General features: G+C 49.1%; 1 protein-coding gene across 14 annotated transcripts in view; it reads left to right on the top strand.

Moving 5' to 3' along the window:
- The window catches only part of PNPLA7 (patatin like phospholipase domain containing 7), an 82100-nt gene that overhangs the window by 9851 nt on the left and 47218 nt on the right, over positions 1-25031 (top strand). For all 14 annotated transcript variants that reach the window (XM_055541700.1, XM_055541701.1, XM_055541695.1 and 11 more), the window contains 5 exons: positions 2110-2196; positions 20725-20853; positions 21334-21414; positions 22276-22393; positions 22903-23043. In XM_055541700.1, coding sequence (XP_055397675.1) covers positions 2110-2196; positions 20725-20853; positions 21334-21414; positions 22276-22393; positions 22903-23043 — 556 coding nt within the window. The remainder of the gene's footprint in view (positions 1-2109; positions 2197-20724; positions 20854-21333; positions 21415-22275; positions 22394-22902; positions 23044-25031) is intronic.

Below are 25031 nucleotides of genomic sequence, written 5' to 3'. Positions count from 1 at the left end.
ATGTATGGATGTGAGAGTTGGACTATGAAGAAGACTGAGCGCCAAAGAATTGATGCTTTTGAACTGTGGTGTTGGAGAAGACTCTTGAGAGTCCCTTGGACCGCAAGGAGATCCAACCAGTCCATTCTGAAGGAGATCAACCCTGGGATTTCTTTGGAAGGAATGATGCTAAAGCTGAAAATCCAGTACTTTGGCTACCTCATGCGAAGAGTTGACTCGTTGGAAAAGACTCTGATGCTGGGAGGGATTGGGGGCAGGAGGAGAAGGGCACGACAGAGGATGAGATGGCTGGATGGCATCACTGACTCGATGGACATGAGTCTGAGTGAACTCCGGGAGTTGGTGATGGACAGGGAGGCCTGGCGTGCTGCGATTCATGGGGTCGCAAAGAGTCGGACACGACTGAGCAACTGATCTGATATGATCTGATCTGAAACACTCCATGGGGCCACAAAGAATTGGACACGACTGAGCGACTGAACTGAACTGAAACATTCCAACTAGGAGTGAAAAGTTTGTCATGAAGTCGTCCCCCTGCCTTTCTGCTGAGCATTCCTGAGTGATCGTCAGGATGTTGGCAGAGTTTTGAAGTGTGCAAGGTGGAGTAGTGCAGCCATGAATATGACACGTCCAGTTGGCTTTCAATTATATGTTGTATGAGAAGTTGCCGCTTCACATGCTCTCCCTGGAGGCACTTGTGAAACCTCTGCGCCTGGTCGTAGTGGAGCTGGGCAGCCACCCCTTCTGTCTTCAGGCTGGAAGCAGAGCTGCTGCTCTTTGCCCCTCTGGGTAGTTTTCTATAGTTGCTTCTGTCCTTTGCTAGTTTTATGGTGTGAAACCCAATGGAGCATCTGGGTTATTCTCAGGAGTGCCTCTGGGCAGACTGAAGGCCCCTCCAGCTCCATTCTGCACAGCTGTCTTATGCAAATTCCTTCATGCCTTCCCCACTGGGTGGTGAGGCTGGCTTTGTGGGCCAGAGCACCTCGGAGAGAAATGTGGAGGGCCAAGCTGACGGCCTTCGGAGTGCAAAATCTCAAGTTTGAGTTCTTTGGAGGAAAAGACACACTGGACCACAGCTGCCCTTGACACGGCCTGTCCGCCTCTGTGACACGGGCTGCGCGGGGGCTCACATCACTCCTACTGCCATGGGGCCCCTCAGAGGGTGGGCACTGACCTGTAGTGGTCAGCTGCACGCGTGTCTTATTTTCAGGTTTCAGGCTATAAATAGTTTTAACTGTAAGAAAATAATTAAGGTATTAATTCATCTGGAAGCTAACTCCTTGTGCCTGCCTCTGTTGAATTATGTGCTTGAATCACAGTTGCTGGCTGAGGGGCATCTCTAGACCAAGCCTCCTGGGTGCTTGGTTTATTTGCCTGGTGGTAGGTGACCCAGGCTTCCCACCATAGACACTCAGTGAACCCTGGACTGCACAAGGCTGCCCCCATCCCCGGCCACGTGAACTTCCCCCCTGTTGGGCCCTGGGTGGACCTGACCCGGGACGGCTTCTGCATGTCCTTCCAGCTTTTAGATCACAGTGTTGTCGGGGCACAGGTCTCATGTGTAGCTTTGTCTGAGTGACCTGGGGAGATAATCAGAAAGGACATGCTTTCATCCAGTCTCCTCTGGGGGGCCTCCATGTCATCGGCCTAGCAGGCCTTCCCAAGACGGCCAGAGCCTTTGGCCCAGATGGCAGGGCTTCTGGACTGTGACCTGTGCCAGGTTTGAACAAGTTCAAAGGTATTTTTCTGGGTCACCCTGAGATGAAGTTCCTATCCTAAATCACCAGCATTGCATGCTTTCCTTTCTCCTTTAATCCAGTGGGAAAAAATATGTCAAAATGCTATCATTTATACTGAGAATAACTGCGTTTGGTTTCCATAGCCTTTTCGTTAGGCCCACCAGCTCTCTCAGGCAGATCCTCCTGGTGCTGACAAGACACAGGGCTGAAGGCCAGGCTGGGCCTCCCTGTTCCTCTTAGTCCCCTTTGTCTTCCTGCTCTCGTTCTGCACGTCGACAAGGTGCAGCCTCTGCCCTGCGCGACCAGTGGTGGGTGGCAGTTTGCCTGGCTGGCCTGGCCCTACCATGGGTGGCTCTCCTCTGCTTCCCAGGCGCAGGACGGCACTGAGGTGACGGTCAAAGAGGTTCTGGCTGGAGACAGCGTCCACAGCCTCCTCAGTATTCTGGACGTCATCACCGTGAGTATCTCCTCTCCCCTGGTCTGCCCGCACTCACTAGACGGCAGGTCCCTCGGCGCCCCGGCCAGCTCTCCAGTGACAGGAGGGTCACCCTAGTGGGTTGGGGGTGTGCCTGGAGTGGCCTGGGAGCAGCTCTGAGTAAGTGTCGGAGGGGAGCTTGGTGTTGGCTTATGGGTTCTGGTGTCTCTTAAATGATCGGTTTTTGGACTGAGGAGCATGTGCATGGGCTCCACGTGTCACGTGCATATAACGTCACAGCATGAAGGCCACTTCTCCTGTCCTCAGGCCCTAGGCCCCTTCCCAGGAGAGGCCCTTTCTGGATCTTCTGTGCTAACGTGTGTCCTTCAGTGATTTCTTCAGCTTTTGTGCTGTTCATCAATGCAGTGAATGGTCTTGTGTGGACACTGTTTCCTGTGTTTGAAGGCCAGTCTGTAGGGCAAATCCTTAGGAGACTCACTGGATCCAAGGGACCTGCCTCCCACCACAGAGACTGAACCGCCAGGCCTGTGAGGGCACCTCACCCACTGGCGAGCTGTCTCGTAGCTGATGTTTGCTAGTTGTCTCGCTGTATCTCACTGTTTGCTGAACCCGAGGTAGGCAAGGTGCAAACGGGGAAGCTGAAAGAAGATGTGAGGAGAAACTGCAGACTTGTTTATTCTCTCTTGACTGGCATAGAAGGTGTAGCAGCAGACATACTGTATTCTCTCCTCTCACGGTTGACCCAGTGGACACAGCTGTAATGCACCATAAGACACTATAACACAGACATGATGCAGCCTTCATGCAGCCTCAGGGCTTTCCAGGTGGAGCTTATATATGCTTACAGGACAGAAGTGGCCTGTGGGCAGGTGGGTACATCATGACGCGCATGAGCAGTGCTGTAAGCGACCTCAGCTGTAGCATAGTGTGTATTTACAAATCATGGGGCGGGAGTGAGGCCCTGCGGGGAGAGAGCCTGACCACCGCCATCTTGGCGAATTTGAGCTTTCTTTACATTCCACCTCTTCAGGGTCTCTCACCTCATAGTCTATGCACAGTCCATCTTCTGCAATATTCCTGTGGTGAGTAACACCGACTCTTGGATTTATATCTTGCAGCAGTAGTAGGGGCTGCAACAAGAAACGGCACTGTCCCCCAGGATACAACCTGGAACTCACAGTACTTGTAAAACCCCCACAGGCGCCAGGCCAGCCCCTTCAAGGAGGAGATTTTTGTGGGGTTCACAGTCCATGCTCGTGATTACACTTTTTTGAGGACACGGCCTTAACAGCACATTGTTCTGAATCTACAGCACAGGACACAGCCTTTACAGTCTGCTGCCCTAAATCTACATCGTTTGGTCAGCATGGCCGTCAGTGTGTGGATGAGGACCGAGAACCTGCCCCAGCTTGCCGTAAATGAGGCTGCATCGGCACCAGTGCCAACCAGGGCCCTTACTCTCTGGACATGACTCTCTGTACATGTACATGACTCTCTGTATATGACTCTCTGTACATGTACATTACTCTCTGTACATGACTCTCTGTACATGACTCTCTGTACATGTACATTACTCTCTGTACATGTACATGACTCTCTGTACATTACTCTCTGTACATGTACATTACTCTCTGTACATGACTCTCTGTACATGTACATTACTCTCTGTACATTACTCTCTGTACATGACTCTCTGTACATGACTCTCTGTACATGTACATTACTCTCTGTACATTACTCTCTGTACATGACTCTCTGTACATGTACATTACTCTCTGTACATTACTCTCTGTACATGTACATTACTCTCTGTACATGTACTCTCTGTACATGTACATGTACTCTCTGTACATGACTCTCTGTACATGTACATTAGTCTCTGTACATGTACTCTCTGTACATGTACATGACTCTCTGTACATGACTCTCTGTACATGTACATTACTCTCTGTACATGACTCTCTGTACATGTACATTACTCTGTGTACATTACTCTCTGTACATGTACATGTACTCTCTGTACATGTACATTACTCTCTGTATATGACTCTCTGTACATGTACATTACTCTCTGTACATGACTCTCTGTACATGTACATTACTCTCTGTACATGTACATGACTCTCTGTACATTACTCTCTGTACATGTACATTACTCTCTGTACATGACTCTCTGTACATGTACATTACTCTCTGTACATTACTCTCTGTACATTACTCTCTGTACATGACTCTCTGTACATGTACATTACTCTCTGTACATTACTCTCTGTACATGACTCTCTGTACATGTACATTACTCTCTGTACATTACTCTCTGTACATGTACATGTACTCTCTGTACATGACTCTCTGTACATGTACATTACTCTCTGTACATGTACTCTCTGTACATGTACATGACTCTCTGTACATGACTCTCTGTACATGTACATTACTCTCTGTACATGACTCTCTGTACATGTACATTACTCTCTGTACATTACTCTCTGTACATGTACATGTACTCTCTGTACATTACTCTCTGTACATGTACATTACTCTCTGTACATGTACTCTCTGTACATGTACATTACTCTCTGTACATGACTCTCTGTACATGTACATTACTCTCTGTACATGTACTCTCTGTACATGTACATGACTCTCTGTACATGACTCTCTGTACATGTACATTACTCTCTGTACATGACTCTCTGTACATGTACATTACTCTCTGTACATTACTCTCTGTACATGTACATGTACTCTCTGTACATTACTCTCTGTACATGTACATTACTCTCTGTACATGTACTCTCTGTACATGTACATTACTCTCTGTACATTACTCTCTGTACATGTACATTACTCTCTGTACATGTACTCTCTGTACATGTACATGTACTCTCTGTACATGACTCTCTGTACATGTACATTAGTCTCTGTACATGTACTCTCTGTACATGTACATGACTCTCTGTACATGACTCTCTGTACATGTACATTACTCTCTGTACATGACTCTCTGTACATGTACATTACTCTGTGTACATTACTCTCTGTACATGTACATGTACTCTCTGTACATGTACATTACTCTCTGTATATGACTCTCTGTACATGTACATTACTCTCTGTACATGACTCTCTGTACATGTACATTACTCTCTGTACATGTACATGACTCTCTGTACATTACTCTCTGTACATGTACATTACTCTCTGTACATGACTCTCTGTACATGTACATTACTCTCTGTACATTACTCTCTGTACATTACTCTCTGTACATGACTCTCTGTACATGTACATTACTCTCTGTACATTACTCTCTGTACATGACTCTCTGTACATGTACATTACTCTCTGTACATTACTCTCTGTACATGTACATGTACTCTCTGTACATGACTCTCTGTACATGTACATTACTCTCTGTACATGTACTCTCTGTACATGTACATGACTCTCTGTACATGACTCTCTGTACATGTACATTACTCTCTGTACATGACTCTCTGTACATGTACATTACTCTCTGTACATTACTCTCTGTACATGTACATGTACTCTCTGTACATTACTCTCTGTACATGTACATTACTCTCTGTACATGTACTCTCTGTACATGTACATTACTCTCTGTACATGACTCTCTGTACATGTACATTACTCTCTGTACATGACTCTCTGTACATGTACATTACTCTCTGTACATGTACTCTCTGTACATTAGCTAGTGACCAGTGTGTGGATGAGGACCGAGAACCTGCCCCAGCTTGCCCTAAATGAGGCTGCATCGGCACCAGTGCCAACCAGGGCCCTTACTCTCTGTACATTAGCTAGTGACCAGTGAGTTGCAACTTCTGCATGGAGCCTCCAGTCCCTGCTTGGGCTCTTTGGGTGGGCACAATGACTTGAGCCCTGTTCAAAGCAGAAAAGGGCATCTGAAGGAACACCCTTGGGTGCCATATAAGCCTCTAACTGAACCACCCGTGTCTCTTGCTGTGGGCACTTAAACTGTTGTTCCAGTCTCAGTTGCACGATTGGCCTTGCTAACAAGCAGGTACCTGCAGTCTCAAATGTTCTACAACCTTTGTCTCAATGAGGGGTGAGGGGTTATAGATGCCAACCGTTCTATTTCATCCCTGGAACAAATGATACCATCCACCCCTGTGTCCCAGAGTCACAAAAGCCACACTGCCAAGGCTTCCCCTTGCTTCTGCTAAAGCTGATTACCCAAGTCCACCAACTCCGCCTGAGTATATGGTTGATGTGTCGTGAACTCAGTCACACTGGGGGCTCCTTATGATGCCCCCACCAGGCCATAGGCTGCTCATGCTTCGCTTTCTGCTGCACACCGGGCCTTGCTGACACCCAGGGACCTGTGGTCTCATAATGCTCATCATCACCACCTCTTCTGTGATTGTGGTTTTCATTCTGTCTTATCTCTGATGGATGAGGTTAAAGGCTTCTGAAAGCTTCCTGGTGGGAGAGATTGTTTGTGGGTAAAACTGGGTCTTACTCTGGTGGGCAGGGCCATGCTCAGTCCAGTTCAGTCGCTCAGTCGTGTCCGACTCTTTGTGACCCCATGAACTGCAGCACGCCAGGCCTCCCTGTCTATCACCAACTCCCAGAGTTTACTCAAACTCATGTCCATTGAGTCAGTGATGCCATATAACCATCTCATCCTCTGTTGTCCCCTTCTCCTCCTGCCCTCAATCTTTCCCAGCATCAGAGTCTTTTCAAATGAGTCAGCTCTTCGCATCAGGTGGCCAACATACTGGAGTTTCACCTTCAACATCAGTCCTTCCAATGAACACCCAGGACCGATTTCCCTTAGGATGGACTGGTTGGATCTCCTTGCAGTCCAGGGGACTCTCAAGAGTCTTCTCCAACACCACAGTTCAAAAGCATCAATTGTTTGGTGCTCAGCTTTCTTTATAGTCCAACTCTCACATCCATACATGTGGATGACCACAGGAAAAACCATACATGACCACAGGAAAAACCATAGCCTTAACTAGACGAACCTTTGTTGACAAAGTAACGTCTTCTGCTTTTGAATATGCTATCTAGGTTGGTCATAACTTTTCTTCCAAGGAGTAAGCGTCTTTTAATTTCATGGCTGCAGTCACCATCTGCAGTGATTTTGGAGCCCGGAAAAATAAAGTCAGCCGCTGTTTCCACTGTTTCCCCGTCTATTTGCCATGAAGTGATGGGACCAGATGCCATGATCTTCGTTTTCTGAATGTTGAGCTTTAAGCCAGCTTTTTCATTCTCCTCTTTCACTTTCATCAAGAGGCTCTTTAGTTGTTCTTCAGTTTCTGCCATAAGGGTGGTGTCATCTGCATATCTGAGGTTATTGATATTTCTCCTGGCAATCTTGATTCCAGCTTGTGCTTCTTCCAGTCCAGCGTTTCTCATGATGTACTCTGCATATAAGTTAAATAAGCAGGGTGACAATATACAGCCTTGACGTACTCCTTTTCCTATTTGGAACCAGCCTGTTGTTCCATGTCCAGTTCTAACTCTTGCTTCCTGACCTGCATACAGGTTTCTCAAGAGGCAGATCAGGTGGTCTGGTATTCTCATCTCTTTCAGAATTGTCCACAGTTTATTGTGATCCACACAGTCAAAGACTTTGGTATAGTCAATAAAGCAGAAATAGATGTCTTTCTGGAACTGTCTTGCATTTTCGGTGATCCAGCGGATGTTGGCCATTTGATCTCTGGTTCCTCTGCCTTTTCTAAAACCAGCTTGAACATCTGGAAGTTCACGGTTCATGCATTGCTGAAGCCTGGCTTGGAGAATTTTGAGCATTACTTTACTCACATGTGAAATGAGACATAATGTAGCATTCTTGCAGCCGCAGGGCTTTTCAGGTGGAGCTTATGTATGTTTACAGGACACAAGTGGCCCGTGGCCCAGTGAGTGCGTCATGGCGCGTGTGCCCAGTGCTGTTGGTGGTCTTAGCTGTCACAGAACCGTGTTACAGAACACGGGGCGAGAGCGAGACGCCCTGGGCTGAGAGGCCTGGCCCCCGCCATCGTGGCTGACTTGCTCTTTCTGTACACTAGTCCAATGGGATAAAAAATAGCATCTCATGTTAGTTTATGACTTTTAAACTTGTTATCATGGAATATTTCAAACATGTTCAAAAATAGAATAGTAAAGTTAATTTATTTCTATCACTGGCTGCAAAAGGCCCAGCTCAGTGTGCCTCATTTCCTCCCAGTTAACTGGAATTTACTATTTAATTGTTTCTTCTGATCAAAGCCTACTTACAGTAAAACAAGTCTTAAGTGTATGTAGCTGTTTTGGCACATGCATGCACCTGTGTCACTGAAAAGGTGTATTTGATTTTATCCTTGGAACTTACATCTTTTGCTTTTCTTTTTAGCTGTGTACTGAGGCAACTTGTACTTCAGTTTCTCCAGACCCTGCACAGAGGGGTCTCTGGGGCAGTTCAGCAGAACCGTGGCAGGCGTGCCTCTGTGTGAGCCCAGGAGTCTAGGAGCCTGTGTGATGCTGACCATGGATGGATCCCTGGCGGGTGTCCTCCAAGCCAGCCCTAAGTTGTTGTGCATGACAAGGGGGGACAGGCTCCAAATGGAGACTCAGGAGTGTCCACTGTGCTCAGCCTGCCCCTGTCAGACCAGTACACATGCTTTGAGCTGTTTGGGGGCCGGGGGTGGAGATACGCATGGGGCTCCGGATCTCTGTCTGCCCCCAGGACCTGACCTGCCTTTAGCACATGCTTGGCCAGGGCTGAGAGGGACACCACCCACTCTGAGCAAACCTGCCTGCTTCCTGCCTGGGGGCAGCTCCTGCCTGGAACCTTGTGCTGGGAGAGGACACCGGGTGTGCCCATTGGGCCGTAGGAGGGTGCTTCTGTGGGGTCCTGGCTTGAGTGTCTGAGTCTGTGAGGTGTGCTGTAGGTCTGGGAGGTCTAGACAGGCTGTCCGTCGTATGGGGGCTCCTGGATAAGAATGAGAGAGGGGCGGGGAGGCTCCTGTCTTACCTCTTGGTCTGCTACTGATCCCGATCCCGTTGTGACTTCTGGGCTGAGCACCCTCTGTGGCAGCTCCGTGGGCTGTGTGCTGAGAGCAGGGCCGGCTGCTGCTGTCTCCCAGCCGCTGCGGCCCCCTCGGCCCGGGTCCCCGCGGGCTGCTGTCGTGTCCGCACAGTGCCCCGGGGCAGAGCCGGGAGGCGGGTGTTTGGAAAAAACAAGTGTGTACTGGGTTAAATGGTCATTTGGAAGGACATCATTTTTGCCTCACCAAATGTGTATTTGTGATTTAAAATTCTTTTTATTTGTTCTTATCAAAATAACCTGAACAAACTCCAGAAATGGTTTTGACGTTTTGTGAAGCGCAGTTGTCTGTCCCACCGCCTCCCCCAAGAAAGGCTGCTTCTAGCTCTTTCAGTCTGCTGGCTACCGCTGCGGCTCTTGCTGTTTTAAGATCCTTCTGTCTCGATTTTGTTTTGACTTGCCGCTGTAGAAAATGCCCTGCTTGCCTCACCATCCTGCTCCTCTCATCCCACCGTGTGGGCATCGTTGGCAGCTGAGCCTGTGGAGCCTGGGTTAACAGTTGCCTCACTTTTGGTTGCTTAGTTTTCTGTGCGTGGCATGCGCTGCTGCCCTTGTCCAGGGCTCCGTGAGTCGGGCAGTGACCTCCGGGTCTGCAGGCTCTGTCCCCCTGTGAACTTCTGGGCCACTCGGTCCTGCCCCTGCCCCGGGCAGGGCTTCTTCCTTCCTGGGCAGGGCTCCCACCTCCTCTCCTGATCTGCCTGTTCAGGTGAAGCAGATCTTCTGTTGCTTCCTGAGAAGTGTGCAGGGAGGTTGGGTTTTGAAACCTTACAGACCTAGAATTGTCTTTATTCTGCACTCCCTTTATCTTTCTATTGTACTTTTAAGGAGATTTTGTTAACTTTATTTTCCAGATCTTCCATTGAAATTTTAATTTCTGTCATTTTTTTTTAATAGAAGTCTAGTTGACTTACAGTGTTGTTTTACGTTCACACATACAGCAAACTGATTCAGCAATACGTATATATATATTTTTTTTCAGATTCTTTTCCATAATGGTTTATTACAGGGTATTGAATATACTTCCCTGTGCTATAGAGCAGGTTCTTGTTGGTTACCTGTTTTAAATATGCTATTGTTCAGTTGCTAAGTCACGTCCAACTCTTTGTGACCCCATGGGCTGCAGCATGCCAGGATCCTCTGCCCTCCGCTATCTCCAGAAATTTGCTCAAATTCATGTCCATTGAGTCAGTGATGCCATCCAACCATCTCATCCTCTGCCTCCCCCTTCTCCTCTTGCCCTCAATCATTCCCAGCATAAGGGCCTTTTCCTGTGAGTTGGCTCTTTGCATCAGGTGGCCCAAGTATTGGAGCTTCAGCTTCAGCATCAGTCCTTCCAATGAATATTCAGGGTTGATTTCCTTTAGGATTGACTGGTTTGATCTCCCTGGAGTCCAAGGGACTCTCAAGAGTCTTCTCCAGCACGACAGTTCAAAAGCATCAATTTTTTGGTGCCCAGCCATCTTTATGGTTTAACTCTCACATCCATACATGACTGCTGGAAAACCATAGCTTTGACTATACGAGCCTTTGTTGGCAAAGTGATGTCTCTCTGCTTTTCTTTCAAGGAGCAAGCATCTTTTAATTTCATGGCTGTAGTCACTGTCCACAGTGATTTTGGAGCCCAAGAAAATAAAATCTGCCACTGCTTCTGCTTTTTCACCCATCTATTTACCATGAAGTGATGGGACCAAATGCCCTGATCTTAGGTTTTTGAGTGTTGTGTTTTAAGCCAGCTTTTTCACTCTCCTCTTTCACTTTCATCAAAAGGCTCTTTAGTATCTCTTCACTTTCTGTTGTTAAGAGTGCTATCATCTGCATATCTGAGGTTATTGATATTTTTCCCAGAAATCCTAAATCCAGCTTTTGGTTCTTGCAGTCCAGCATTTTGAATGATGGACTCTACATATAAGTTAAATAAGCAGGGTGACAACATATAGCCTTGAGATACTCCTGTCCCAATTAGGAACCAGTCCATTGTTCCATATCTGGTTCTAACTGTTGCTTTTTGACCTGCATACAGGTTTCTCAGGAGGCAGATACGGTGGTCTGGTATTACCATCTCTCTAAGAATTTTCCACAGTTTGTTGTGATCCACACAGTCGAAGGCTTTAGCATAGTCAGTGAAGCAGAACTAGATGTTTTTCTGGAACTTTCTTGCTTTCTCCATTTTCCAACGAATGTTGGCAATTTAATCTCTGGTTCCTCTGCTTTCAAAACCCAGCTTGAACGTCTAGGAGTTCTCAGTTCATATACTGCTGAAGCCTGGCTTGAAGAATTTTGAGCATAATTTTGTTAGCATGTGAAATGAGCGCAATTGCAAGGTAGTTTGAACATTTTTTGACATTGCCCTTCTTTGGGATTGAAATGAAAACTGACCTTTTCCAGTCCTGTGGTCACTGTTGAGTTTTCCAGACTTGTTGGCATATTGAGTGCAGCACTTTCACAGCACCATCTTTTAGAACTTGAAATAGCTCAACTGGAATTCCATCACCTCCACTAGCTTTGTTCATAGTGGTGCTGCCGAAGGCCCACTTGACCTCACACTCTACGATGTCCAGCTCTAGGTGAGTGACCACACCACTGTTTATCTGGGTCATTAAGACTTTTTTTTATATAGCTCTTCTGTGTATTCTTGCTACCTTTTCTTAATCTTTTCTGCTTCTTTTAGGTCTTTACTGTTTCTGTCCTTTATTGTGCCCATCTTTGCATGAAATGTTCTCTTGGTATCTCTAATTTTCATGAAGAGATCTCTAGTGTTTCCTATTCTATTATTTTCCTCTATTTCTTTGCATTGATCACTGAGGAAGGCTTTCTTATCTCTCCTTGCTGTTCTTTGGAACTCGGCATTCAGATGGGTATATCTTTCCCTTTCTCCCTTACCTTTTGATTCTTTTCTTAGCTATTTGTATACTCTCCTCAGACAACCACTTTGCCTTCTTGCATTTCTTTTTATTTGGAATGGGTTTGGTCCCTGCCTCCTGTTCAGTTCAGTTCAGTTCAGTCGCTCAGTTGTGTCCGACTCTTTGTGACCCCATGGACTGCAGCATGCCAGGCCTCCCTGTCTTATTATCACCAACTCCCGGAGCTTGCTCAAACTCATGTCCATTGAGTTGGTGTTGCCATCCAACCATCTCACCCTCTGTCGTCCTCTTCTCCTGCCCTCAATTTTTCCTAGCATCAGGGTCTTTTCAAATGAGTCAGCTCTTTGCATCAGGTGGCCAAAGTATTGGAGTTTCAGCTTCGACGTAAGTCTTTCCAGTGAACACCAGGACTGATCTCCTTTAGGATGGACAATGTCACGAACCTCCCTATAGTTCTTCAGGCACTCTGTCTACCAGATCTAACTCCTTGAATCTATCCATCACCTCCACTGTGCAGTCATAAGGGATTTGATTTAGATCATACCTGAATGGTAGTGATTTTCCCTAAGGAGCTCATGATCTGAGCCGCAGTCATCTCCCTGTCTTGTTTTTGCTGACTGACTGTATACAGCTTCTCCATCTTCAGCTGCAGAGAGTGTAATCAATCTGATTTCAGTATTGACCATCTGGTGGTGTCCATGTGTAGAGTCATCTCTTAGGTTGTTGGGAAAGGATTTGTTATGACCAGTGTATTCTCCTGATCAAACTTGTTAACCTTTGCCCTGCTTCATTTTGTACTCCAAGGCCAAACTTGCCTGTTATTCAGGTATCTCTTGGCTTCCTACTTTTGCATTCCAGTCCTCTATAACGAAAAGGAAATCTTTTTTTTTTTTTTTTTTGGTGTTAATTCTAGAAGGTCTTGTAGGCCTTCATAGAACTGGTCAGTTGCAGCTTCTTTGGCTTCAGAGGTTGGGATATAGACTTGGATTACTGTGATGTTGAATGGTTTGCTTTGAAAACGAACAATCATTCTGTGGTATTTTAAATATAGTAGTATGTATATGTTAATCCCAAACTCCTAACCCCTCCGCCTTTTCCCTTTTCCATGTCTGTGTGTCTGTTTCTGTTTGTAAATAAGTCCATTGGTGTCATTTGTTTGATTTCACATGTAAGTGATGCCATACGATATCTGTCTTTCCCCCTCTGAGTTCCTTCACTTAGCATGATCATCTCTGGGTTCATCTGTGTTGCTGCTGATGGCATTGTTTTGTCCTTTCTTATGACTGAGTAATATTCTGTCTGTGTGTGTGTGTGAATACCCCAGACCCCACATATTCTGTAGCCGTTCATCTGCTGATGGACATTTAGGCTTCCCATGTCTTGGCTGCTGTGAACACTGGGGTGTGTATGTCTTTGCTAACCGGAGTTATCTCTGGATCTTTGGCCAAGAGTGGGATTGCTGGATCATATGGTAGCTCTATTTTAGTTTTTAAGGAACCTCCGTATGGTTCTCCATGGCGGCTGCACACTTGCATCCCCACCGACAGGGTGGGAGCGCCTGCACACTCACATTCCCACCGACAGTGATACGGTTCCCCATGGCGCCTGCACACTCGCCTCCCCAACAGTGTGGGGCTCCCTTTCTCCTGTCGTCATGTTTTTTATTTCGAGAGCTTTTTTTTCCTGTCAATATTTTTTTTAACGGATGAAGTAAGACGAGATTTTCTTTGCTCCCTATGTCACCACTGGCTATTCTGAGTTTCTTGTCTCTGCTTATTTGCTTCCCTCTCTCAGATCTGGGCCTGTCGTGTTACCAACAGTCCAGTTCTGTGAGAGGGAAATCCACATCTGACCTGGCTACACGCCAGTGCGTGTGAGCTGTGGAGATGTGTGGTGCTCGTTTATCTTGTACCTAGAGTCTTGCACCTTTTGAACACTTTCCTCCAGTCCCACCTACCCCATTGTTTTAATTTTTACAAATTTGTGATGAAATGTTTCAGATATACAAAAAGCGCAGCGTGGGAAGCGGGTGTGTCAGCTGTCAGCAGGTGAGACGGTCGTGGCCCTGTAGCTCGGGGTGTGTGAGCTCTTAGTACCTTTCCGCTTCTCTCCACCCTGTCCTAGGAGGCAGCTGCTTTTCTGACTTGCCCTGATATTCTACAGTGTGGTGTAACTGCTGTGACCAGCTCGCCGGCGGGGTCGTACTCTGCACGGTTCTGCAGCGCCCTGGTCTGGGGGGGTTACCATCCCTCCATGGAGACGTGTTGTTCCAGTTCCGTTGTCTGCTCGCTACCCTTTGATCTACTCGTTGTTCACTGACAAGTTTTTGTGATTGTTTTCTGTGGTGGCCAGTGCCACAGAAAACATTTGTAGACATGTGTAGGTGTGTGCCAGGCCTGTGCACACTCCTGCAGCTGTCTCACCTGTGCTTTTAAAGTTTCTTGGTGAGGTTGAGGGCAGTATTTTCCTAAGTAAACAAGTCCGTTTGAGCTGCTTTTAGTGTTAGCTGTTGAGTTGTCATTTTCTCTTCCCACTCTGCGCTTAAACACACAGACATACTCACAGATACAGACACACACACACGCTTTTCTCCCCGATTCTGGAACTGATGAGAGTTGCTGTCTGTTAGGGCTTGTGGGGGTGGGGTTGTGGGGATGTCCGCCCCCGTTTCTCCCGGGGTCTCCTGGCTGCTTGGCTCCCTGGTGAGTGCGAGACATGCCGCCAGCGCGGGTCTTGTAGAGCTGGCCTGGAGACGGAGTGAGGTCGCGTCTGAGAGGGACCCTCGCCCCCGTCAGCCCACGCGGAGCGCGCCCGCTCCCCACAGAGCAGCCAGTGCTGCGTGCGCATCGAGGGCCGTGCGTGACCTGGCTTGGCCTCTGCCGCTGCCTCCTGGGGCCTCTGGAGCTGGCCCCCAGGTCCTGTGTTGGACGCCTGGCAGGTGGCTGCTCTGTGTTGCTTGGGGCTCCTGCTTCTTGTGGTGTGGTCGTGGATCTTTTATGGATCAACCTGCTCTCTTTTTCTTATTGTTTTGAACTCAAAATTTTTTGGTTTTTATGGGCTTTTAAAAACTGAATTATAGTTAGCTGATTTACAACGTTGCGTTAGTTTTAGCTGTGCAACGAAGCGACCCAGTTATATGTGTGTGTCACTTTTTTTTTAGATTCCTTTTCCTTGTAGGGTATTGCAACCTTTTGAGTATTGCTCCCTGTGCCACAGAGTAGGACATCGCTTTACCTATTTTGTACAGAGGAGTGTGTCCGTGTTAACCCCAAGCCCCTGCTGTACCCCTCCCCCATTCCCCCTTCTGTAATCGTAAGTGTGTTTTCTATGTCTGTCTGTTTTCTGTGAGTCTATTTCTGTTTTGTAAACAAGTTCATTCGTATAATTAAAAAAGAAATTCCACATATGTGTGGAATTTATTCACATGATAAATTCCATGATATTTGTCTGACTGACTTTACCTAGTAATCCCTGGGTCCATGCATATTGCTGCAAGGCATTGCTTCATTCCTTTTTTGTGGTTGAGCAGCATTCCACTGTGGGCTTCCCAGATGGCTCGGTGGTAAAGAATCAGCCTGCCAAGCAAGAGACACAGGTTCGCTCCCTGGTCTGGGAAAGTCCTCTGGACAAGGAAATGGCAACTCACTCTGGTATTCTTGCCTGGGAAATCCCATGGGCAGAGGAGCCTGGCAGACTGCACTCCTAGGGTTTCAAGGAGTTGGGCATGAGCTGGTGACTAGGCAACGCCGGCAGCGCCCGTTGCGCGTGTGCCCGCGGCTGCACCCACTCGCCGCGGAGGCCGCTCTGTGGCCTGACTGTTGTGAAGAGCGACGCTGTCAACACTGCGTGCGTGCATCTTTTTCAGCTTCGGCTTCTCTGGATTCATACAGGGACAGCCTTCTCTGTGTAAAGGATCTGAAGCAGGCAGAAAGGACTTCAAGGCAGAAGTGATATAACTGAGCCCAGAACACACCAAGGACCCCTTGAGCCAGAGCCCAGTGTTCCCGACCAACAGGGCTGTCTGGAGGAGGGGGCATTTTCCATGTTCACTCATGGACAGTCAGGTCAGGAGACTGGACATCCACTCGGTTTCATCTGTGTGAGTTCTTGTTTGCAGGGCCTTGCATACAAGTAAAGCAGGGCTGTCTAACAGCAGCAACAGTGAGCCTCACTACACGGGTGTCCTGCTCTCTGTGGCAAGTTATTAGGCTGCTTCATTCTGGCTTCCAAAGAAGAGAGACATTGAGATTTTATTTTTAATAAGAATGAAATAGAATTCCAGTTCTGCTGTGGCAGAATGATGCTACCATAGCCTCTCTCTCCTGCGGATTACAACAGAAACTCTGCGTAGAATGCAAAGCAGTTACCCAGGAATCTGAAAATAAAAGTGGGTAGGTCGCGGATGGGAATTGAAAACAGGAAAAGCAGCCCAAGAATGGTCAGTTTCCTGGGTTTCCCCTTCTGTCTCAGTGCTCTGCCCCAGAGCAGCCCAGTCCTGGGCTCTCTCAGCATGGGAGAGAGTGTGCATGGGTCTTGAGAGTCTCAGGGCAGACAGAGAGCAGCATGGCACAGGCCAGGCACGGCCATGAGAACCAGGCTACGATGCAGCCCCAGCCCAGGTTTCAGACTGAGGGGCATTGGTGCCAGTGGAGCCAAGCACTTGAGGCATCACCCAGAAATCAGAGATGCTGGCACCCAGCCCCACACAGCAGTGGGATGAGGCAGGAAGTAAGACAGAACTTGTGCTTTGAACCCAGTCAGCTTGCTAAAAATGTCAACCTTCCCCAGAAAATTGGAGCCTAACCCTAGATCAGATCAGATCAGTCGCTCAGTCGTGTCCGACTCTTTGCGACCCCATGAATCGCAGCACGCCAGGCCTCCCTGTCCATCACCAACTCCCGGAGTTCACTCAGACTCACGTCCATCGAGTCAGTGATGCCATCCAGCCATCTCATCCTCTGGCGTCCCCTTCTCCTCCTGCCCCCAATCCCTCCCAGCATCAGAGTCTTTTCCAATGAGTCAACTCTTCGCATGAGGTGGCCAAAGTACTGGAGTTTCAGCTTTAGCATCATTCCTTCCAAAGAAATCCCAGGGCTGATCTCCTTCAGAGTGGACTGGTTGGATCTCCTTGTAGTCCAAGGGACTCTCAAGAGTCTTCTCCAACACCATAGTTCAAAAGCATCAATTCTTTGGTGCTCAGCCTTCTTCACAGTCCAACTCTCACATCCATACATGACCACAGGAAAAACCCTAGATACATCAGTAATAATGTTGTCATCAATTAATCATCAATTAGATGGTGATCAGTGTAGATAGAAATACCAATACCCAGCACATGCTAGCTTTATAAAACTACTATAGCTATAAAGACTTAGGTAGATTAAAAAGAAAAGAATATGATAGACTATATCATGAAAACTCAAAACCGAAAGGCTGCATTAATGTTAGACAAAGTAGACTTCAGACCACAGAATGTTTCTGGGATGAGGTACACCACTCACCAAGAAGATAGAGCAACCCCAAATGTGTATTCTCCTAAGAATGGAATTTCAAAAGTGGAGCAGAAACTTATAGATGTGAAAGGAGAAATGGATCCCTAGTTATAGCTGATGACTTCACTCTTTCAGTAATCAGTAGGATAGGTAGACAGAAAGTCTACAGAGATGTAGAAAATCTAAACAGCACCATCAGCCTCCTTGCTTAATTAAGTGAACATTTATTGAACACTCATCCCAACAGTAGCAAGTACATTCCTTTCATGTGGACATGGGGCACCCACAATACATACTGTTAATATATTGAGTCTTAAAGCAAATGGTAGTAAATGTCAGTAAATTTGGAAAACAGTAGTGACCGAAGGACTGGAAAAGGTCAGTTTTCATTCCAATCCCAAAGAAAGGCAACGCCAAAGAATGCTCAAACTACCCTACAGTTGTGCTTATTTCACACACTAGGAAGGTAATGCTCAAAATCCTTCGAGCTAGGCTTCAACAGTACATGAATTGAGAACTTCCAGATGTGCAGGCTTTATTTAGAAAAGGCAGAGGAACCAGAGATTAAGTTGCCAACATCCGTTGGATCATAGAAAAAGGGAATTCCAGAAAAACATCTCCTTCTCCCTCATTGGCTGTGCTAAAGCTTTGACTGTGTGGATCACAACAAACTGTGGAAAAATTCTTAGATAGGAATACCAGACTACCTTTCATGCCTTCTGAGAAACCTGTGTGCAGGTCAAAAAGCAACAGAACCAGACATGGAACAGCAGACTGGTTCCAAATTGGGAAAGGAGTACATCAAGGCTGTATGTTGTCACCCTGCTTATTTAACTTATATGCCGAGTACATCATGTGAAATGCTGGGCTGGATGAATCACAAGCTGGAATCAAGATTGCTGGGAGAAGTACTAACAGTCTCAGATATGCAGATGATACAACTCTAATGGCAGAAAGTGAAGAGACGCTAAAGAGCCTCTTGATGAGGGTGAAAGAGGAGAGTGAAAAAGTTGGCTCAGCATTCAAAAAACTAAGATCATGGCATCCAGTCTCACCACGTCATGGCAAATAGAAGGGGAAAAGTGGAAGCAGTGACATATTTTCTTTTCTTGGGCTCCAAAATCACTGTGAATGATGACTGCAGCCATGAGATTAAGAGACACTTGCTCCTTGGAAGAAAAGCTATGACAAATCTAGACAGCATATTAAAAAGCAGAGACATCACTTTGCCAACAAAGGTCCATGTAACCAAAACTATGGTTTTTCCAGTGGTCATGTACCAATCTGGGCTTCCCTGGTAGCTCAGCTGGTAAAGGATCTGTCTGCAATGTAGGAGACCCCTGTTCAATTCCTGGGTCGGAAAGATTCCCTGGAGAAGGGAACAGCTATCCACTCCAGTATTCTGACATGGAGAATTCCATGGACTACATAGTCCCTGGGGTCGCAAAGAGCTGGACACGACTGAGCAACTTTCACTTTCATGTACCAATACGGGAATTGGTCCATAAAGAAGGCTGAGTGCCAAAGAACCAATGCATTCGAACTGTGGTACTGGAGAAGACTTTTGAGAGCAAGTGTCTTGGATAGCAAGGAGCTCAAACTAGTCAATCCTAAAGGAAATCAACCTTGAGTATTCATTGGAAGGACTGTTACTGAAACTGAAGCTCCAATACTTTGGCCACCTGATGCAAAGAGCTGACTCATTGGAAAAGACCCTGATGCTGGGAAAGATTGAGTGTAGGAAGAGAAGTGGGCAACAGAGGATGAGATGGTTGGATGGCATCAATGGACTTGACTGACTCAATGGACTTGAGTTTGAGCAAACTCCAGGACATAGTGAAGGACAGGAAAACCAGGCAGGCTGCAGTCCATGGAGTCGAAAAGTATTGGAGCTTCAGCATCAGTCCTTCCACTGAATATTCAGGGTTGATTTCCTTTAAGATTGACTGGTTTGATCTCCTTGCAGTCCGAGGGACTCTCAAGAGTTTTTTTTACAGTTGGAAAGCATCAGTTCTTCCGTGCTCAGCCTTTATGGCCGGAGGACAGGTAGAGGCAAATTCCCATCCAAGATGCAGGCAGAGAGGCCTCTTCCTCTCTCAGGTAACTGACGTGGGTGGTAACTGACATGGTGGTAGGTGTGAGCGCCCCCCTTACAGGTCAGCCCCCACTCCAACTCCAACTTTAGCTGCGGTTTTGGTAAATAATTCCACAGTATTTAGCAAGGAAAATGAAAACTTTGTTCACACAAAATCCGGTATGGAAATATTTATATTAATTTTATCTGTAATTGCCAATACTGGGAACGATCCAAATGTCCTTAACTTGCTGGATGCATAGGGCTTCCCAGGTGGCTCAGTGGGTAAACAATCCACCTGTAAGGTAAGAGACGCAGGCAGATGTGAGTTTGATTTCCAGTTCAGGAAGATCCCCTGTAGCAGGACATGGCAGTCCACTCCAGTATTCTTGCCTGAGAACCCTGTGGACAGAGAATCTGGCGGGCTGCAGTCCATGAGGTTGCAGAGTCAGACGTGACTGAAGCGACTGAGCATGCAAGCATGCGTATGCTAGGTGCGTGAGGAAACCGTGATGCAGCCGTAGAACAGGCTGGTTCTCATGAGCAAACAGCACAGACTCCTGCTACACCAACAGCATGATGACCCTCAAGTGTGTTGTCTCAGTGGTAGGAGCCTGGCCCTGTGTGATTCCGCTTATGTGATACTTTGACAAAGGAAAACATCAGTTCAGAAAAAAGCTAGTGGTTGCCTGGAAGCGGCACTCAGAGGAGAGGTGGTGGCAGGACTCAGAACTGCAATCCAGAAAGGGCCAAGGTCACTGCCCAGGAATGATAACAGACCGAAAAAGTCAGCTTTGCTGTCGAGCACCCGCCAGTTCCCGAGTGGCTCCCAGTCGGTCCTTGGCCACCTGGGGCTGCGCTGGTGGCCAGGCAGGGCTCAGCAGGCTCGTTGGGTGGGTGATCCTGGCTCCAAGTGGCCTTGCCAGAGGCCTAGGAGAGCAGGGAGCTGAGAGCTGTGATGCTTGAGGCTGCACGAGGTCTGGGGGGGCCAGGCTCTGCGTCTCGGGGCCGGCCGGCGCGGGCTGACTGGGGCTGTCGTTGCAGGGCCACGCCGCACCGTACAAAACTGTGTCCGCCCGTGCTGCTGTCCCCTCCACCATCCTCCGGCTCCCGGCTACAGCTTTTCAAGGAGTGTTTGAGAGATACCCTGAAACGCTGGTGAGGGTGGTGCAGGTGAGCCACTTTTCCAGGCAGTCTGTCTGGTGCCCTGGCCGTCTCAGGGAGGGGCCCAGGGTCGAGGCCCTGGGTATCTCATCATTGGTTTACTGAGTCCCGGGGCCACGAGACATGTCCGCAGTAGCGGAAGTGACTTCACTGGCAGGACTGAGTGCTGGCGACATGGGGTTCAGGGTGAGTGTCGGAAGAACTAAGATTTTTTTTTTAAAAAACTTGTAATACATATTTTGCTGTAAAAATTAATATTGATAGCTTCAATGAGGTCTTCAGACTGCCTACCATGTCGCAAAAGAACTCCTGTTATTATTAAATGTCTTGAAGTAATTTTAGAAACTTGCAGAAGCAATGCAGGTTCCTTCTGGCCCGTGCCCACACCTTGCGTGCGGGTTGGGTTGTCTCCACCAGGGGCTCTCCGGCCCGCGAGGTCGGCTCAGCCCTTGGGGAGGCCCATCCCGCTCAGCTGGCCTTTCTCTGCAGATCATCATGGTGCGGCTGCAGAGGGTCACCTTTCTGGCTCTGCACAACTACCTGGGCCTGACCACAGAGCTCTTCAACCCCGTGAGTGTGCCGGCACCCACCATGGGTCCTCAGGACAGCCGCTTCTGCCTCAAGGGGCGGGCCAGCAGGCAGGCCGGGGTGGGGTCTCCTGGGGCCCAGTGCTGAGCCTGTCCCGCCTGTTGGGTCTTGGGGGCTTCCTGGGGACGCACTGCCTGTCTGCGGGCCCCGTGCCCACACGGTTCCCCTCCAGGAGGGCCTGTGGTTTGGCCGAACTCCGCTTCTCTGCGCACGTGGCTGCCCTCCCAGCTCCTCACCCAACCTGCGCCTAGATGACCCCCACCAGCGGAGCTGTGCCCCCTGCCTGCCCCTTGCCCTGGGCCCCTCCTGAGGGCACCTGGGGCAGCGTGCCCTGCCCTCGACCCTGCCTCAGTCGAGGCCAATGGATTGAGCTGATGGCTGTGGGGTGGGAGAAGCTGCTTTGCCCCCTCAGCTCTGGTGAGCGGTAAGCATGATGTGGGTGCCAGGGGGGCCCAGAGCCTCGTGAGCCACACTCCGGCGGGCCCGTGGGCCTGCAGGCTGAGCAGGTGTTCACTCGGCCTCCACACCGCACTTGGGAACGCTCCCGGTTCTCGCGTCTCCCTTTGCTGATACTTCAGGGCGTATCCTATGTTTCCTGCGTTATGTCTCATCTTAATGAAGTGTATTGAGGTTCTGACAGTTTTGACCACTGTCTAAACATGATGGAGTTGGCAAGACAGCAGCAAGCTGGGCCTTTCTTGCCGTAAACCCTCCTCTTTCTGCGTTGCCGGTGCTCTGGTTGGTTACTGCCTCCCTTCCAGTCGCCAAAGCCTGGTGTCTCCCCGCTCACAGGATGCTGCCCCAGGAGCGCTCCTGAGGCAGCCCTGTTTTTCCCCGTCTCAGGAGAGCCAGGCCATCCCGCTCGTGTCTGTGGCCAGCGTGACTGCCGGGAAGGCCAAGAAGCCGACGTGCTGCAGTCTGGAGGAGAGGCCACCTCGGCCCCAGGAGCCCTGCGGCCCAGGTCCTGCCTGCCCCGGGGCCAGCCTCCTGCCCTCGGGTCACCACCTGTCCCCCCTAACACACATCCTGCCCCCCACTCCTCCTAGGAGGAAACCAGCGGGCCCCCAGCTGTGCCCTCTGCATGCACTGCTCTGAGCACTCGGGGAGTGTGGGTTTGAGGAAGGAAACTGTTGGCTGGCCTTGTCTCCTGGGAGGCCCCTCTGGGACGATGGTGCCGCACAGGCACCCTGACTGCTCTGGGCCCTACCCATTGATGAATGAGGAGCGGGGGCCAGGGGGGCAGGCTGGCCAGGCTCTTTGGGGGTGCTCAGAGCTGGGCGGCAGACCTGGGAGGGCAGCCGGGGCTGGCGCTCACTTGCCACTTGCCTGAGCAGGCGGGCACGGGTGATGGGCCAGACAGGTGCGGGGGCAGGTGGCAGGGTCCGCCGGGGGCTGTCCCCAGGCCTCCAGTCGTGCGGTCTGTGCACTCTGGGAACAGAGACCTTGCCTCATGCTGGCTCCTCCCAGCAGATCGTGGGGGCAGCCGCGCCACAGTCTGTGGGCCTCTGCCCAAGAGGAGCCACTCCGTCCTGCTGCCTTCTGTCCATGAAGAGGTGGTGGCCGAGCTCAGCCAGGCCCAGGCTGGCATCCAGGCCTCTTCGGCTCCTGCAGGTAAAGGACCCTCGGACCCACCCAGATGGCCAGCGCACTCTGGGTCCAGGGGCCCCTGCACCTGCGTCCTGGCCTCTGTGGGAAGCCTCAGTGGCCCTGCATCCCTCCCTCAGCCTCCGTGTCCAGGGTGTTTCCCCGGCTGGGCCCTGCACAGCCCTGCTGTAATCGCTGACTGCTGCCCTCCCTTTGCCCCTGAGCCGGGCTATGCTAGCAGGCTGCTGCCTCCACTGTCTCCTTGGTACCCCAGCCATCGCCCAGCTTCCCTCCCCATGAGGTGCCCACACCGGCCCTCTCTGCTGTCTGCTTTGTCTTCTTGTCGGGTCTCGGTTGCAGATAGGGTTCATTGCGACCTCTGGTAAGCAGTCAGCTCTCTCCCCTCTCCCGGGCACCTCCCTGCTGGGGACCTCGCTGCGACCTCAGCTGGCCGATGAGACCTGCAGCGCGTGATTGCCCTCCGTGTGTCCCGGCCGTGGGACGCTGATGGTGCCCCCCAAGGATGGCTCTGTCTTGTCTTCACCTGTGTTTCCTGGGTTGCTAGCAGGTTTAATCATCTCCTGGTGTGTTCGAGAGCTGTTTGGGTTCCCTCTTTAAGAATTGTCTGTTTATATTCTTTGCCCATTTTCTGCAGGGTTTCCTGAATTTGTTTTTTTAGTTTGCATAAATTTTTCGTATGCTCCAGATAGAGATCTCCCATCAGTTTTAATGTCCACATACCTTCTCCCGGCCTCTGTTTTTGGGACAGAGACCCTCGGTGTCCATATCTGAAAACCAGCTGTTGCCCTGTGGCTGTGTTCTGGGCCTCACTTGCTTCTCCTTCTTATTGGATGTAAACACATTCTTCTGGATTCTTGTCTGGTGGCTTTTCAGTTTCACTTTCCATGTGGAAGTCTTTCTTTCCTCATGGTTCCCTCTTGCATTATATTCAGGGTAGGAAATTTAGCTTTTTTTGCCCAGCACCATTCACAAAACAATCTTTCACTTTTCTGATGTGTTTTTCTAGGGCTATCTTCATTCGGTATCACCCTTCCTTTCTGTATCTACATAGATTTTTTTTTGGTCAACTGTCTTGAGGTAAAATTAACTTATCATAAAATTCACCCTTTTAATTATTTATTTTGGCCATGCCACATGGCTTGCAGGATCTTAGTTCCGAAGCAGGGGGTCTGAATCTGTACCCTCTGCAGTGGAAGCGTGGAGTCCTAACCACTGGAATCCCTTTTGAAGTATACAATTTTAGTGGTTTTCAGTATTTTCACAAAGTTGAACATCAGCCTCCACTACCTAATTCCAACACATTTTCGTCACCTGGTAGAGAAACCCCTGACCCGTCAGCCATCACTTCCCGGCTCCTGGCTGCTCACTACCCACCTGCTTTTGTCTGGGGATCTGCCTGTCCTGGATGCTTCATTACTTGGAGCTACTGTTGAGGAATCTCTATGTTCTGTTTGTGTATTTATCTGTTTCTTCACAATTAGCAAATTATTCTTTATTTTCATAAACTGTTTATGGTTGTGTAAAGTGTGTATACAGAATGTGCAAGCCCTCGGGGACTCTGGATGAATTTGCATAAACCGAGCTCCCCTGTGAGGCCAGCACCCAGAAGGGACCCCGGTTGGGGACCCCACAGTTCCTTTCAGCAGAGTGAGGTTGTCATCCTGTGCCCTCGCATTCCCCTGACCTCTGAACCCTGAGACTGGCTTTGAGTCTGGCTTCTGCTCAGCCTGGTGTTTGTGGCCTCAAAGTGCCGTGTGGCAACACAGCATTCTCAGTGTGAAGCGTTGTCTCACTGTGAACACACACGGCACCCGTGTGTCCATGGGACACGTGTTATCTGTTTGGAACTGCCGAGTGGCGAGGGCAGGTGTGTTGTGCGTCGCTTGGGAGGCGCTGCTGGGGCTCCTAGTGCTCGCCTGGTTCACACCCTCACCAGTGCCACAAGACTGTCTGGTCGCTCCAGTCTCATTGCAGGTGGATTCTTTACCAGCTGA

This window comes from Bubalus kerabau, chromosome 11 (genome assembly GCF_029407905.1).
Source record: "Bubalus kerabau isolate K-KA32 ecotype Philippines breed swamp buffalo chromosome 11, PCC_UOA_SB_1v2, whole genome shotgun sequence".
Taxonomy (NCBI): Eukaryota; Metazoa; Chordata; class Mammalia; order Artiodactyla; family Bovidae; genus Bubalus; species Bubalus kerabau.
This window is presented reverse-complemented; position numbering and strand designations above follow the sequence as displayed.